Source organism: Podarcis muralis, chromosome 14, assembly GCF_964188315.1.
Source record: "Podarcis muralis chromosome 14, rPodMur119.hap1.1, whole genome shotgun sequence".
Taxonomy (NCBI): Eukaryota; Metazoa; Chordata; class Lepidosauria; order Squamata; family Lacertidae; genus Podarcis; species Podarcis muralis.
This window is the reverse complement of record NC_135668.1, coordinates 49,774,897-49,787,442: the sequence shown is the minus strand read 5'-3', so window position 1 is coordinate 49,787,442 and position 12,546 is coordinate 49,774,897. Positions and strand designations below refer to the sequence as shown.

The window sequence follows — 12,546 nt, the reverse complement described above, 5'->3', positions numbered from 1 at the left end:
GCAAAAACACAGATCTTCACAGACTTGGCTGTGTGTCAGGCCTATTGAGCACAGCAAAGAAAATCCTGTGCCGCAAAACAGAACACTCAGAACAACAAAAGCAACAGGTTGGCTAATAATATACTGACTATTTTTATAACACTATACCGTTTCAAAATACATAAACAGAAGACATTTAATATGTGCATGGAGTCACAAAGTAAGAAGAATCAAATAAAGGCTCACATCTTGAACAATAATCCATACTCCGCGTCTCTACTACTACAGGTACATCAAAGATTTATGTTTTCTGTTTAGTAATGAATATGGTTTTCTACAGTTCTCCACTTCCATTAATTCAATACACCCGGCTTTATTTTTTTCAGGACATCATAGTACTAATTCTTGCACATTTCTAGATGTTGAGGTGCTAAAACAGGATGGATGCCGGGTACGTGTTGTCTATTGAGCTCAGCAGCTCGTGCCCTGTAGGTTCTGCTCCATGAAATCAAGTGCTGAGACTGAAAGCCTCTCTCTCTTTTTAATAAATCATTTTTATTGAGACTGAAAATCTCTGCCTCCCCACAGTCATCTAGGTCTCCTCCTCTCCAAGGCTTCTTCCAAGCAGTTGGAGACTGTGCCTGTGCATGTCTTTGCTCCACCCTTTACATGCCTCTTCTGGTTCTGGGAGACCAGGGGGAAGGGGAGCTTGTTGCAGCAGCAAGGCGGGGGGGGGGGGCACCTGTGATTCTTCACCAGCTGGACGCATCTCTGCCTCTTGGCCTCCCTCCTTTCCTGCTTCAACTTCTTCCTCTGAGTCTGGACTGCTCTCTGCCACAGACTCCCCCTTCTCACTAAGAACTGTAACCTCTTCAGTTTCCGGCACCTCTTCCATCCTTCCTCCCTCTTCTCCCTTCGACCATTGATCGTTGTCTCACCAACGCTCCCCCATCTCTGAGCCTTCTTCCCTGGAAAAAGAAGGAATGAGCTATTTTGGGTTCTATGAATGGGTTCTTCACTGACACCAGATGTTTGATTGGTGGCCAGTCCCTGACTCCAGCTCCTGACAGCACGGTCCCTTGGCCTAGTCCCTCCATCGTCGTCCCCCGACAGGCCCATGCATTCAGTGCGCCAGTGAAATTCCCCCCCCCCCCTAGTAGTGTGAAACCATTTTCAGTCTGAGGGCCACCGTTACCTCCTGGAGAACCTTCCAGAGGCCACATGGCAGTGGCAGGCAGGGCACTGGTCAGAGGCAAAACTTGGCAGTTGCAATGCTTTTCTTTCCAGCTAACCTCTCCAGGCAAACAAGACCCATTCCAAGCCAACGGGAAACACACAAAAGAGGACACAGAGAGGGGGGGGGCATGGCTTGGGGAGGGGCATTTTGTAGTGAAAGTCCTGAGGGTCAGAAGGAGAAGCCTGCGAAGCTGCATTTGGCCACACTAGAGTTGTCAGGTCAGGAGCATCACAGAACGTGAGATTTCAGGGCCCAAACCTGAGACCAAGAGGTGGACCTTGGAGACAGAGGTTACAGTGGTGCCTCGCAAGACGAAAAGAATCCGTTCCGCGATTCTCTTCGTCTTGCTGTTTTTTCGTCTTGCGAAGCAAGCCCATTAGCGGATTAGCGCTATTAGCGGCTTAGCGGGCTTAGCGGATCAGCTGATAAGCGGATCAGCGGATCAACTGTTAAGTGGCTTAGCGGATCAGCTGTTAAGCGGCTTAGCGGATCAGCTGATAAGCGGCTTTGCGATCAGCTGTTTAGCGGCTTAGCGGATCAGCTGTTTAGCGGCTTAGCGGATCAGCTGATTAGCGGCTTAGCGATCAGCTGTTAAGCGGCTTAGCGGATCAGCTGTTAAGCGGCTTAGCGGCTTGGGGAAAAGGGGGGGGGAACCCTGCAGGAACTCGCAAGGCATTTTCGTCTTGCGAAGCAAGCCCATAGGAAATTTGTTTTGCGAAGCACCTCCAAAACAGAAAACACTTTCGTCTAGCGGGTTTTCCGTCTTGCAAGGCATTCGTCTTGCGGGGCACCACTGTAATTGGGAATGGCGGAAGGCAGACCCCACCCCCAGTGTCTGTGCTATAATTTGCAGCCAGCTCCTGCTGAAGCTTGCAAGCTGCACCAACAGCCTTCTTAATTTTTGTTTAATTAAAGGCATTCTCCCCCCACCTGGAGATTCAAATTCTCCACCTGGAGGGAGCAAACCTGGAGGTCTGGCAACCCTAAGCCCAGGTTCTCCCAATGGCCTCCAGACAATTGTGTGCCTCTATTGTAACCTGCATTTTGTTAACTGGCAGTGTTCGGAGACAAGGTGTACTGTTTATTCTTAAGGGCTAAAGATTTCTCAGCCGCCAATTTCCTATGTTATGCTGATTCTGGACTCTGTGAGGGCTGCTGTGCCCCCAAAAGGTGGCCTAGAAATCTTAGCAGAAAATACACAAGAAAGGGCTCTGTGTTTATACGCACTTAGGTGCTGTGGGACCTCTGTGCAGTGTAGACAGTACTGAAGTACTTCAGCATAAGGTGGCCTCTGGGGTTAAAGTAGACTAAAGTATAAAGGGGTTGGACCAGGTGTGAAGAAGAATTGGGCTCATAAATCTGGCTGGCTTTTGTTCTGGCTGAGGACCAAACCAAACCGTCCCGCTCACTTTGACTTTTTCCGTATGTAAAACAGGGAGTGGGAACAGAATGTGCGAGAGGCATCTGCATTCAGAAACATCTCTTAATGTTTAACATCCCGTCAGATGGAAGATTTTCTGTGACATGAACTCTTTGACTCGTCCCAATCAATGAAGGGGTGGTGGTGGTGTTTTTTCTAAGCCTTGCATTTTCTTATTACAATTCCCCCGCTCCCCTCCCAATAACAAGCTACCATCCCCATTCCTCCAAGCAGCTAAAAAGCATATAGAGGGTCTCCCTCCCTCCCTGGACCAGTTGCTTTCTCCTCCTAACGACCCTGTGAGGTAGGCTGGCTGAGAGAGAGCGATTGGCCAAGATATTCTTCTCCATGGCCAAGGGAGAATTTGCACCTGGGTCTCCCTAATCCTTGTTCAACATTCTTAACCATTGACACTACAGCAGATGGTCCAGTGTGGGTATTCCACTTCAGTCGCTTTTGCCAGTACCTATATCTTGATATCATATTTCATAAATTGGGGCAGTGTGGGGAGAAGGGAATATGTATTTTAATAAGGCAACCTTTTGGCTTCCTGTTCATTGAGTTTTCCACCTGCATTCCCCTTTGTAAACCATCCAATTCCCCCCACCCCCAAGTTGCCCCTGTAATGTTTGACGTCCTTTTGATGGATAGCTTAAACCTGGATTGCAGTGTGTCTACTTTAGTGTAAGCATCCCTGAATTATCGGTTGTATGAATCCAGCTAAGATCCATCCACCCCACCAAAAGTGTCCAATTTGCTACATCTTGCCGATGGAGCGTATCTATGTTTACTCAGAAGTAAATCCTTGTGTGTTCAATGGAGCTTACACGCTCTAAGTAACTGATTAGGATTGCCGCGCGGTGTCTATCACTATTTGAGACATCTGTGAAAGGATTTATGGAGGGCAGTGGGTTAGTCATTAGCCAGGATAGTTAAATGGATCCTCAATGTTCAGAAGTGTAACTCTTAAGTGTCAAAATGCTCAAAACGTACCTTCCAGCCACCATTTTGTGCAAGACACTATAGATGGAGATCTAGAATGCAGCAGGGCATTGGAGGGTGGATGTGGCGTGGGTGGTGGGTGGGTTTACATTTCCTAGAGAAGTATAAACTCCCAGTTTCCTATTAACAGGATTGCTAAAAACTGATATTAACAGAGCAGGTTTTTTTTTTTGCCATAAGTCACCAATAGATGTCGCTCTTCAGTGAAGCAGTCTTGTTTGACAATTGGGTTGGGAAGGCTGTTTGGGTTGCAGAGATTCACCTGCAGCCTTAGAACCCACCCTGCCTCGTAAAAGAAACTTTGGGATTGTGTCAAAGGTGAGAGGAAACTGTGACATAACAGCAAGGGTTGCTTGTAGGAAACTTCTTTTGTTTTCACAGCATGGTGACATGTTGCTCAGGAGAGTTTCTGGTCTTGTCTGTTTATGTGGTCCTTTTGTATTTCCCAAGTCTGAATTCATCAAAGCTCCCCCACCCCTCCCCATGTTATGCTGGATTCATCAGCTTCCCGCCGCTGCCGCCCCCCCCCCCCCCTGCCGTTAAATCCACCAAGCTATACTCTTGGGGGATGCATAAAAACCCAGACTTCTGGACTGGAGACGAGAGATTGTGGGGATGCCCCGACCCCCCACCCTGGCCCCCCCCTCCCACCCTTTCTTTGTTTAAATAGCCCACCTGCTGCAACCTCCCTTTTCGGAAACACCAAAAGCCGGACAAAGCGATTTCTCATTATTTTCAAAAGTTTTATTTTTGTAGAAAAAAAAATATTAACAAAGCTCGTCGCAAGAAACACTGAGCTGCGATTTTGTTCAAGTCCATGGACCAGAAAAAGCTCGACATATAAAGTGCCTGTTTGCTTGAATGCAATTTTCTCGTTCTGAGAGAGAAAAAATCAAGACAGAGAAAGGCGAATGTAAACAAGGAGCGGCTTTTCAACAGCCAACTCCCCCCCTCCCCAAAACAAGCCCCTCATAGTCCCAAACATTGGGGCTGAGGGGCGCAATAGAGAGTTTTGGCAGGTTATTTTCAGCAGCAACAATGGTTAAATTCTTCTGGAGTTGCTCCACAGAAAACATCACAAAGAGACAGCCTTGAGTGTAACTTCACAGTTCAATAATGGCTGTTTTTCCCCTCCCCCCCTCGAACCCTCCCCCCCCCAGTACTTTAAAGACAAAATACAATGCAGAGAGACAGGAAGGGAAACATTTCTCCTTCCCACAAAGTTTTTCTTTCTTTCCCTTTCTTGCAAATGTCTCTCTCTTCTCCACGTTCAAGTTCTTAAGTCCATCTGTCGGCCAGGGAACTCCCGCTGGCAAATCCCAAGACAGCTCACCTCCAAAATCTAAAAAAAATGAAATCGCGGGGAGCCGTTGGAAAAAGAGTCCCCTGAAATGAGCTTGGAGGAATTGTGGCCTTTGGCATGGGAGCTGCGTCGCCGCCCTTGGCAGAGAAGGCGCATGCTTGCTGCTTCTGCCGCTGCCGTAAGCGCTGGCAAGAGTTTTTTGGTAGTAAACAAGAGGCTTCCCATCTCCGCTGGGAAGGTCTTTAAGGCAAGAGTGGCTTAGCTGATCACACAGCGCTCTTTGTCCTTCGACTGCCCTCCCCGGGTGGTCTTCTCGCGAATGTACATGAGGTCGCTGTGGACGCTTGGCCGGCGGGCAAAGGGAGCCACGATGCCATAGGCGTCTCCGGCACTATCTCCTGATCCTTCCTTCAAGAACTTTTTGCTTTTGAGAGTTTTCTTGTGCAAGAGGTCACAGTACTGAATGGAGACTTTCCGGTGGAGGTCTGGGCTCATTTCGCTGGGCAGTTTGGCCATGGTGAAAAGAGCCTGGAACATCTGGTCCAAGCTGCTATTCTTCTTGGCAGAGATCTCGAAGTAGGCACATTTTTTGGGGTCTTGCCCCACCAGCTGCTCGATCTCTCGGGGGCCAACCTCGCGGTAGAAGTCGCGGTCGCCTTTGTTCCCGCAGATGACCAGGGGAACATCGATGTTCTCCTTGGTTTTGTTCTTCAGGCAAGACTTGGTCTCCAGGATCTGGTGCTTTAGGCGTTGCACCTCCTCGAAGGAGTCTCGGTTGTCCAGGCTGAACACCAGAATAAAGACGTCTCCTGCAGGAAAGGAAGAAGATGGGAAACAAGGTTAGGATCTCGGTAGGTTTTTGAAAGCATTCCCTGTGCGCACCCATCTAGCCCCAGAGAAACCAAAGCAAGCCAGCAGGTGGAGTGCTTGGGTGTTTGGGAAGAACTGCTTTCTGCCTGGGAGCCCTCTAAGCCTTATGTTTTTCCATCTACCTGTGCAAGTGTGTTTATTTTGGAAGTGTGCTTTTCGCTGGAAAGGTGGCAAGCCAATCTACATTCTTGCGGGAAACCTGCAAGGATTTTCAAATGGTACAGGAGAGAGCAAAATCTCACCAGTAACCTTCCTTTGGGCAGATAAATTCCCTTCCCGTTTCCCCTTTGCTCTCTTTTCAAAAGATTGCTCTGGCACTGATTGCAAAAGCCAGAAGTAAGTTGCAATGTAACCTGTGCAGATAATAAAAGCTAAGAGCTCAAACTTGCATTGCTCAATTTTTAAGGAACTCGGGAGTTGCAAAGGTTTTTGGATACTGTTGTTGCAAAATTGCAAAGGTTTTGGATTTTGGTTTTGCAAACTGCCCCGTTCATTAAATAAGCAGCGATGACAGGAATAAAGCAAAGCACTTGGGTGGCTGCAATCTTCATGCACATTTACCCAGGAGTAAACCCCACTGAACACACTGCGACTTTTACTTCCGAGTAAGCATTTCGGCTGCATGCACATTGATTCCAAAGGGCATCGGCAGCACTGAAATGCCATTCCGACTGCAAAAGGCAGTAAGACAACCCTGCCTGAGGGACGCTTTTGCTTCCCGCGCTAGTTTCTTCTCTCTCTCTCTCTTTCTCTCCGCACTTCAGCCTTTATCAACAGGTGTTTGAAACACCAGCAAATCCGCTGAGCCTGGTTCATGAGTTTACAGACCAGGAGCGGCAAATTCCCAAACCATTTCCAAAACAACAGCGTCGTATTTTGGGGATGGATGGCTCGCAAGGCAATGCCGTCAGCTAAAACATCTGCACAATTTGGAAAACAGCCGGCAAACCGAGAGAGGAGCTACTAATACTATTACTAATTCTAAGATTAATAGTAATAACAACGGGGGGTATTGGTTTTTCTGAGATGCGCTGATGCGCTCCGCCTGCAGCAGCCAACCCCAAGCCCCTCTCGCCCCCTTCGGCGCGCGTGTTCCCCGTTCCTGCCTCTCACCTGTGAGGATGGAGAGGCGTCTCATGGCCGGGAACGGGTGGTTCCCCGACGTGTCGAGGATGTCGAGCTGGTAAACTTCCCCGCGGATGCTGTAGAACTTGCGGTGGAAGTCCTCGATGGTGGGCGTGTATTGGTCGTCGAAGCGGCCGGTGAGGAAGCGGGAGACGATGGCCGTCTTGCCCACTTTGGACGAGCCTAGAATGACCATCCGGTAGCAGTTCTTGGCCGGGATATTGAGCTCCGAATCGCTGGGACCCATTTTCTTGATCATCTCGGCCAGGCGCATCGGGAGGCGAGGAGCGGGAGCCGCGGCGGAGAGGCGAGAGGCGGCGGAGACGGCAGGCTGGCAGCGGCTTCCCAGGTCCAGCAAGGAGCGCACGGAGAGGCTGGGATCTGTTGGAGTAAACTCAAGCGCCGCGCCTGCTTATATAGCCGCGGAGCGCAGCCGGCCCGCCCCTTCGGGGGAGAGAAGGGAGGGCGCGCCGAGAGAGGGGCTGGGCTTCGCCCGGGTGCGCAAAGCGGCTCCGCAGGGAGAAGTCGGGACCGGTTTTGGACGGCTCTGGGCAGAGGCAGAGGACGGTGGCTTCTGCTGAGTCAGAACACTGGGCTCGTCGAACCCAGTGTTGTCGACACTGGCTGGCAGAGGCTCCCCGGGGTTTCAGATAGGATTGCTCCGGGGAACATAGGAAAGTGACCTGCTAGGTCCATCCTGCTCAATATTGTCGACACTGGCTGGCAACGGCTCTCCAGGGTTTCAGATAGGTTTGCTCAGGGGGAGCATCGGAAGGTGGCTTCTGCGGAGTCGGACCAGTGGGTCCATCTATGGCAGACACGGGCTGGCAGGAGCTCTGTAGGATATCATGCGGGGGTCTGTCCTGGGGGTTGAACCTGGAGCGCTCGGCGTGCCAGGCAGAGGCTCTCCCCCTGAGCTCGGGCGTTTGATATATGGGGGAGCGAGGTCGTTGGCTTGCCAGCGAGCTGGCTACATAATTGAAAGAGCCAGACAGGCAGGAGGAGGAGGAAGAAGAAGAGGGTCGGGGAGGGTCTTCGCCCCGAGGAGCTTCCAGTCTCAAACCGGGGCACGCACATAAGGAGGAAGGGGAGCAAGGGAGAGGCGAGGGTCCACAACACGCCTAGGTGCAAGAGCGAACAAATGCCATTTATGCCTAATGCAGAGCGCGTTTCTTCAGAAGTAAGCCCTGCTGGGGACAGCGAGGTTTCCTCTCAAGTAAGCATCCACAGGGGGGCAGCCTAATTTCGGCTGTTTTTCAGTTGGAGAGAGACAGCGTCATTTTTTCCTGCACTGTTTGCAAGCCTGCAAACTCTCCAAGCTTGGCATCTATATTTTCCTTCCTTGACTTCTCAAAAACTGCAGGCCTTGGCAAACCTCCCCAGCAGGGGGAACTTCCAGGAGGGCTTCCCGCCCCCCCCTCTCTGCAAGGGATAAAACTGAGCCCTGGCGCATCCACACCATACATTTAAAGCTCTGGAAGGCTCTGGCGACACATCCAAGGAATCCGAACACTGGCAGATTCTGACGTATTTCTTCATGCAGAGTTGAGTTAAACTATGGAACTCACTTCCACTGGAGGCAGGGATGGGCGCCAGTTTGGACGGCTTTAAAACAGGATTGGACAAACACATGAATGATAGAGCTGTCAATGGCTACTAACCACGATATGTGCCATGCTTTGCCTCCACAGCTTCCATCTAGATTGAGAAAAAGAATGACTTATGTGTGTTTTAAGCCGGTCGTGTGTGCACAGCCAAACACACATGGAAAATCCTGGGGACTTTAGTTTGTTGAGGGTGCTGACCTCACAGAGATACAATTCCTAGCACTCTATAAAAGCTACAGTCTCTAGGGAGTTCTCTATGATGGTTAAAGAGGCACAGTAGTGCTTTAAATGTCTAGTGTGGATGTTTGCTCAAAAGGTGTGTGTTTTTTTAAAAAACCCATGAATTTTAGAAGCAGCCCCAGAACAAGTGAAAAGCATCCCTTGAGCATGTGCAGAGTGTGTTGCCGCTGGATAACCACAGCTGTAAATCTGCAACGATAGGTTTAGATGGCTTTGCGAGTTCAGGGTTTAAATCTCACCCTAGTCCTGGATGAACTATGGGCAAAACACTATCTCTTGAACTCAGTTTTCTTGTCTGGAAAATGGGAGTAGAAGTTGACTTTTTATTGCTGCTGTTACATTCCTGGTGAAAAAAAAGAATAACAACTTTAAAGAAGTCTTTTTCAGGGGGTGCACTGCATCCTACAAGTCCCTGTGGATTTTTTTAAAAGGATTTTTTAAAAAATGGCAGGTAACAGCAGCTAAGAGGCTGTTATAAAGCTGGCAAATTCCAGAAGGGCATCTTCTAAGTCATCAACTCGCTCATTGGCTGCCAGCTGGCTGACTCTTGCTCTCTGCATTAATAAATAAGACTCTCTCCTTCTCATTTGCAAAATAAGAGGTGCTGTTCCAAAGCACTTGACGGAGTGGAGAGAAAAAAAAGTCTTGATCAGCATTAGGATACAGGTGAGTGTGTTGGAATGAGTGGGGCGGACGGGGATGAAGAAACCGCTGTCATAATCAGCATTGTTGCTGGTTAGAATCAATTCCAGTTCCACCTCTTAAATCAGGGGTCAGCAAACTTTTTCATCAGGGGGCCGGTCCACTGTCCCTCAGACCTTGTGGGGGCTGGACTATATTTTGGGGGGGAAATATGAATGAATTCCTATGCCCCACAAATAACCCAGAGATGCATTTTAAATAAAAGGACACATTCTACTCATGTAAAAACACGCTGGTTCCCGAACCGTCTGCGGGCCGGATTGAGAAGGCGATTGGCCAGATCCAACCCCTGGGCCTTAGTTTGCCTACCCATGTCTTAAACACACTCCTTTCAAACTCCCTCTGGGAGCAAACCATTCCTGCTCCTGCGTACACCTCTTTGCTTAAGAACATCAGGAGAGCCTGGCGGCCGAATCAGGCCAAAGGCAACATCCTCTAGTCAACCAGGGATCTTTGGGAAGGCTGCAAGCAGGATGTGAGTGCAAATAGCCCCATCCCCACTCGTGACTCGCAGCAACCGGCACCCAGAGATATGCCACTTCTGACCCCATAGGCAATACGGCCCTCGTGGCTAGTAGCCATTGATAGCTCCTCCACTCCCTGCTGTCAGAATCTCCGCTATGACCGAGTGACTCCTCCGGTGAGTCCTCCAACGATAATTAACGACCTGAGCCTCTGATAAGGCTCCAAGCACGTTCCCATTCAGCAGAGTTTCAAAGCAGCAGAAGTGATGAGATTTATGAGCTACATCACAAGGTTTTGCTTTCTAGCTACACAGACAGAAAAGAAACAAGCATGCTCTCTCTGTGAAAGCAGAGAGCAACTGAAAAAACACAAAGGAACAGGAAACTAGTAACGTCACATCCTTCTCCTGTCTTCCGTGAGATTTCCAACAGTCAGGAATCTCTGGAATGCAAAACAGAGTCTTGTGACTCCAGAACACTGCACAGTGGCAACACATAGAAACTAACATCCTCCCCCTTTCTGTGAACACCACTGGGCAGTGTGTCAGTACAATCTCAGTACAAACCCAGGTTCTGTACATAGGTGCAGTGTTGATCCTTTGGAACAACCTTGGACAATAAATCAGCCTTCTAAGTTAATGGCCATCTCTGCATCTTTTGCACCAGTGGGGGTCAGCTAAGTGCAGAAAATCTCTTTTGCCTGTTCTGAACAGCCCACTTTTTGGTTCCCTTGCAGGACCCCACTAAGTCCTAGCATGGGAGAATAAACAAACAAACAAACAAACAAACAAACAAACAAACAAATGTACCCTACCCATCTGATTGGATTACGCCAATCACTCTGGATGGCTTCCAACAAATAGAAAAGCATAATAAAATATCAGATATTAAAAGCCTCTCTGTACAGGGCTACCTTTCAGAAAGGCTCCTCTCCATCCATATTCTCCTTGACAGTTGTAATCTAGAATTAGGAACAGCGCCTACCCCTGGCGAGACATTGCAGGAAGCGGTGCTGAAAGTTTCAAGGCATGCCACTTTATTTGTTATGGGGCCATTCGCAAACCAAGGTCACCCCCTTAGCAGCCACCTGAAAATATATGTGTGAACAGAAAGGTTGGAGGGTGTTTTCCTGCCTCCTCCCTCCCTCATTTCATGAAAATGTCTTCGTAAGGAAGAAACCAAAGCAATGTGCTGAAGTAGGGAGGTAAAGGTAAAGGGACCCCTGACCATTAGGTCCAGTCGTGGACGACTCTGGGGTTGCGGCGCTCATCTCGCTTTACTGGCCGAGGGAGCCGGCATACAGCTTCCGGGTCATGTGGCCAGCATGACTAAGGCGCTTCTGGTGAACCAGAGCAGCGCACAGAAACGCTGTTTACCTTCCTGCCGGAGCGCTACCTATTTATCTACTTGCACTTTGAGGTGCTTTCCAACTGCTAGGTTGGCAGGAGCAGGGACTGAGCAACAGGAGCTCACCCCGTCGCGGGGATTCGAACCACCGACCTTCTGATCGGCAAAGAGAGCTGAGTTCAAATCACCCACTCCTTCACCAATCCCAGGCCAGACAGTGCCTCTCTGCCTGACCTACCTCACAGGGTTGTTGTACTTCTTTTGGAGGAAGAAAAGATAAAAATGCAATTAATAATAACAATACTAAAAATGCACTTCAGCACATTTTAAAAGAATGCTTACGTTAATGGCAATGTTATTAATTATTATTTTTAGCCCCAAGGTAAAGCGCTGCTTTTCTTCAGGTATAATTTTTTACAGCTTGCTGAAAGAAAATGGCAAGGCAGAGAGGATGATGTCCGTACGGTTTGAGAAATCTATCCCCACAGTTTCTGGTGTGTGCTAAGGAAAGATGATGATCATGACTATATCCTGAGAAGAGATATCATTCAGGACAGGCTTTATCCAACCTGGCAGCCTTCAGACGTCTTGGATTATACTAACTCACAACATTGCCAGGTTGGCAAAAGCTTGGCTTGGTCCATGCGCTGCAATACCTAGTTTGTCCACCGCAGGGAGATAAAGGGCACAGTTTTGCGCTGTTGCTGCTCAGCTTTCTAAGGATGGAGAAACTTTTATTTCTCTCCTGAAATGTTTGGAAAACCAACCAAACAAAAACGTTTCTGTTCATTGGGGGGGGGGGGAAGAATTGGGGGTGGGGAGTGCAGATTTACTAAAGCACATGGTAAAGCGCACGTGGGAGCCGGGGAACAGTTGGTTTGGGTGGCACAGGTGCCAAAATAGACAAGGAAAGAGAATTAAGCAGGAAGAGAATTAACCAGGGCACAAGAAGGAAAACTTATCCTTTTAAATAGCCAGACAAGCAAACAGGAGCATATAATTGTGTTGCTGTTGGCATCCGTTTGCCCTAAGAGACAATGGAGTCAGCCTCCAGGGGTGAAGTCAAAACGCTGCGTTAGCATCACTCAGGTGACTTCCTCGGGGCACAATCCTGGGCAGTGTGTCTGGGGGGCTTGGGCTACCCAGACAACAAGACCCCCCAGCCTCTTGGCCTCACTGGTTCAAAGAAAAGCAGAGAAAGACCTTTGGCACCAGCTGGGCAGGAGGAGTTGCCAGAAGGAGGCAACTTG

General features: G+C 49.1%; 1 protein-coding gene across 2 annotated transcripts; it reads right to left on the bottom strand.

Moving 5' to 3' along the window:
• Window positions 1–4,360: 4,360 nt before the first annotated feature.
• Window positions 4,361–7,335, bottom strand: RASD1 (ras related dexamethasone induced 1). Of its 2 annotated transcripts, none has more exons than XM_028706937.2 (2): window positions 6,925–7,333; window positions 4,361–5,750 (listed from the first exon to the last, which is right to left on the bottom strand). In XM_028706937.2, exons 1-2 carry the CDS (start codon window positions 7,208–7,210, stop codon window positions 5,200–5,202), a joined length of 837 nt encoding a protein of 278 aa, XP_028562770.1. In that variant the 5' UTR covers window positions 7,211–7,333; the 3' UTR covers window positions 4,361–5,199. The 2 variants fall into 2 exon arrangements, with proteins under 2 accessions (XP_028562770.1, XP_077774811.1); XM_077918685.1 differs by having other exon boundaries at window positions 5,342–5,676; window positions 6,925–7,335.
• Between the last annotated feature and the right edge of the window lie 5,211 nt (window positions 7,336–12,546).

Coding starts and splice junctions, on each gene's coding strand:
- RASD1 (XM_028706937.2), bottom strand. CDS start 7,210: ATGCGCCTGGCCGAGATGATCAAGAAAATGGGTCCCAGCGATTCGGAG. Junction 5,751..6,924: donor ACGCCTCTCCATCCTCACAG/GTGAGAGGCAGG, acceptor CCTTTCCTGCAG/GAGACGTCTTTATTCTGGTG.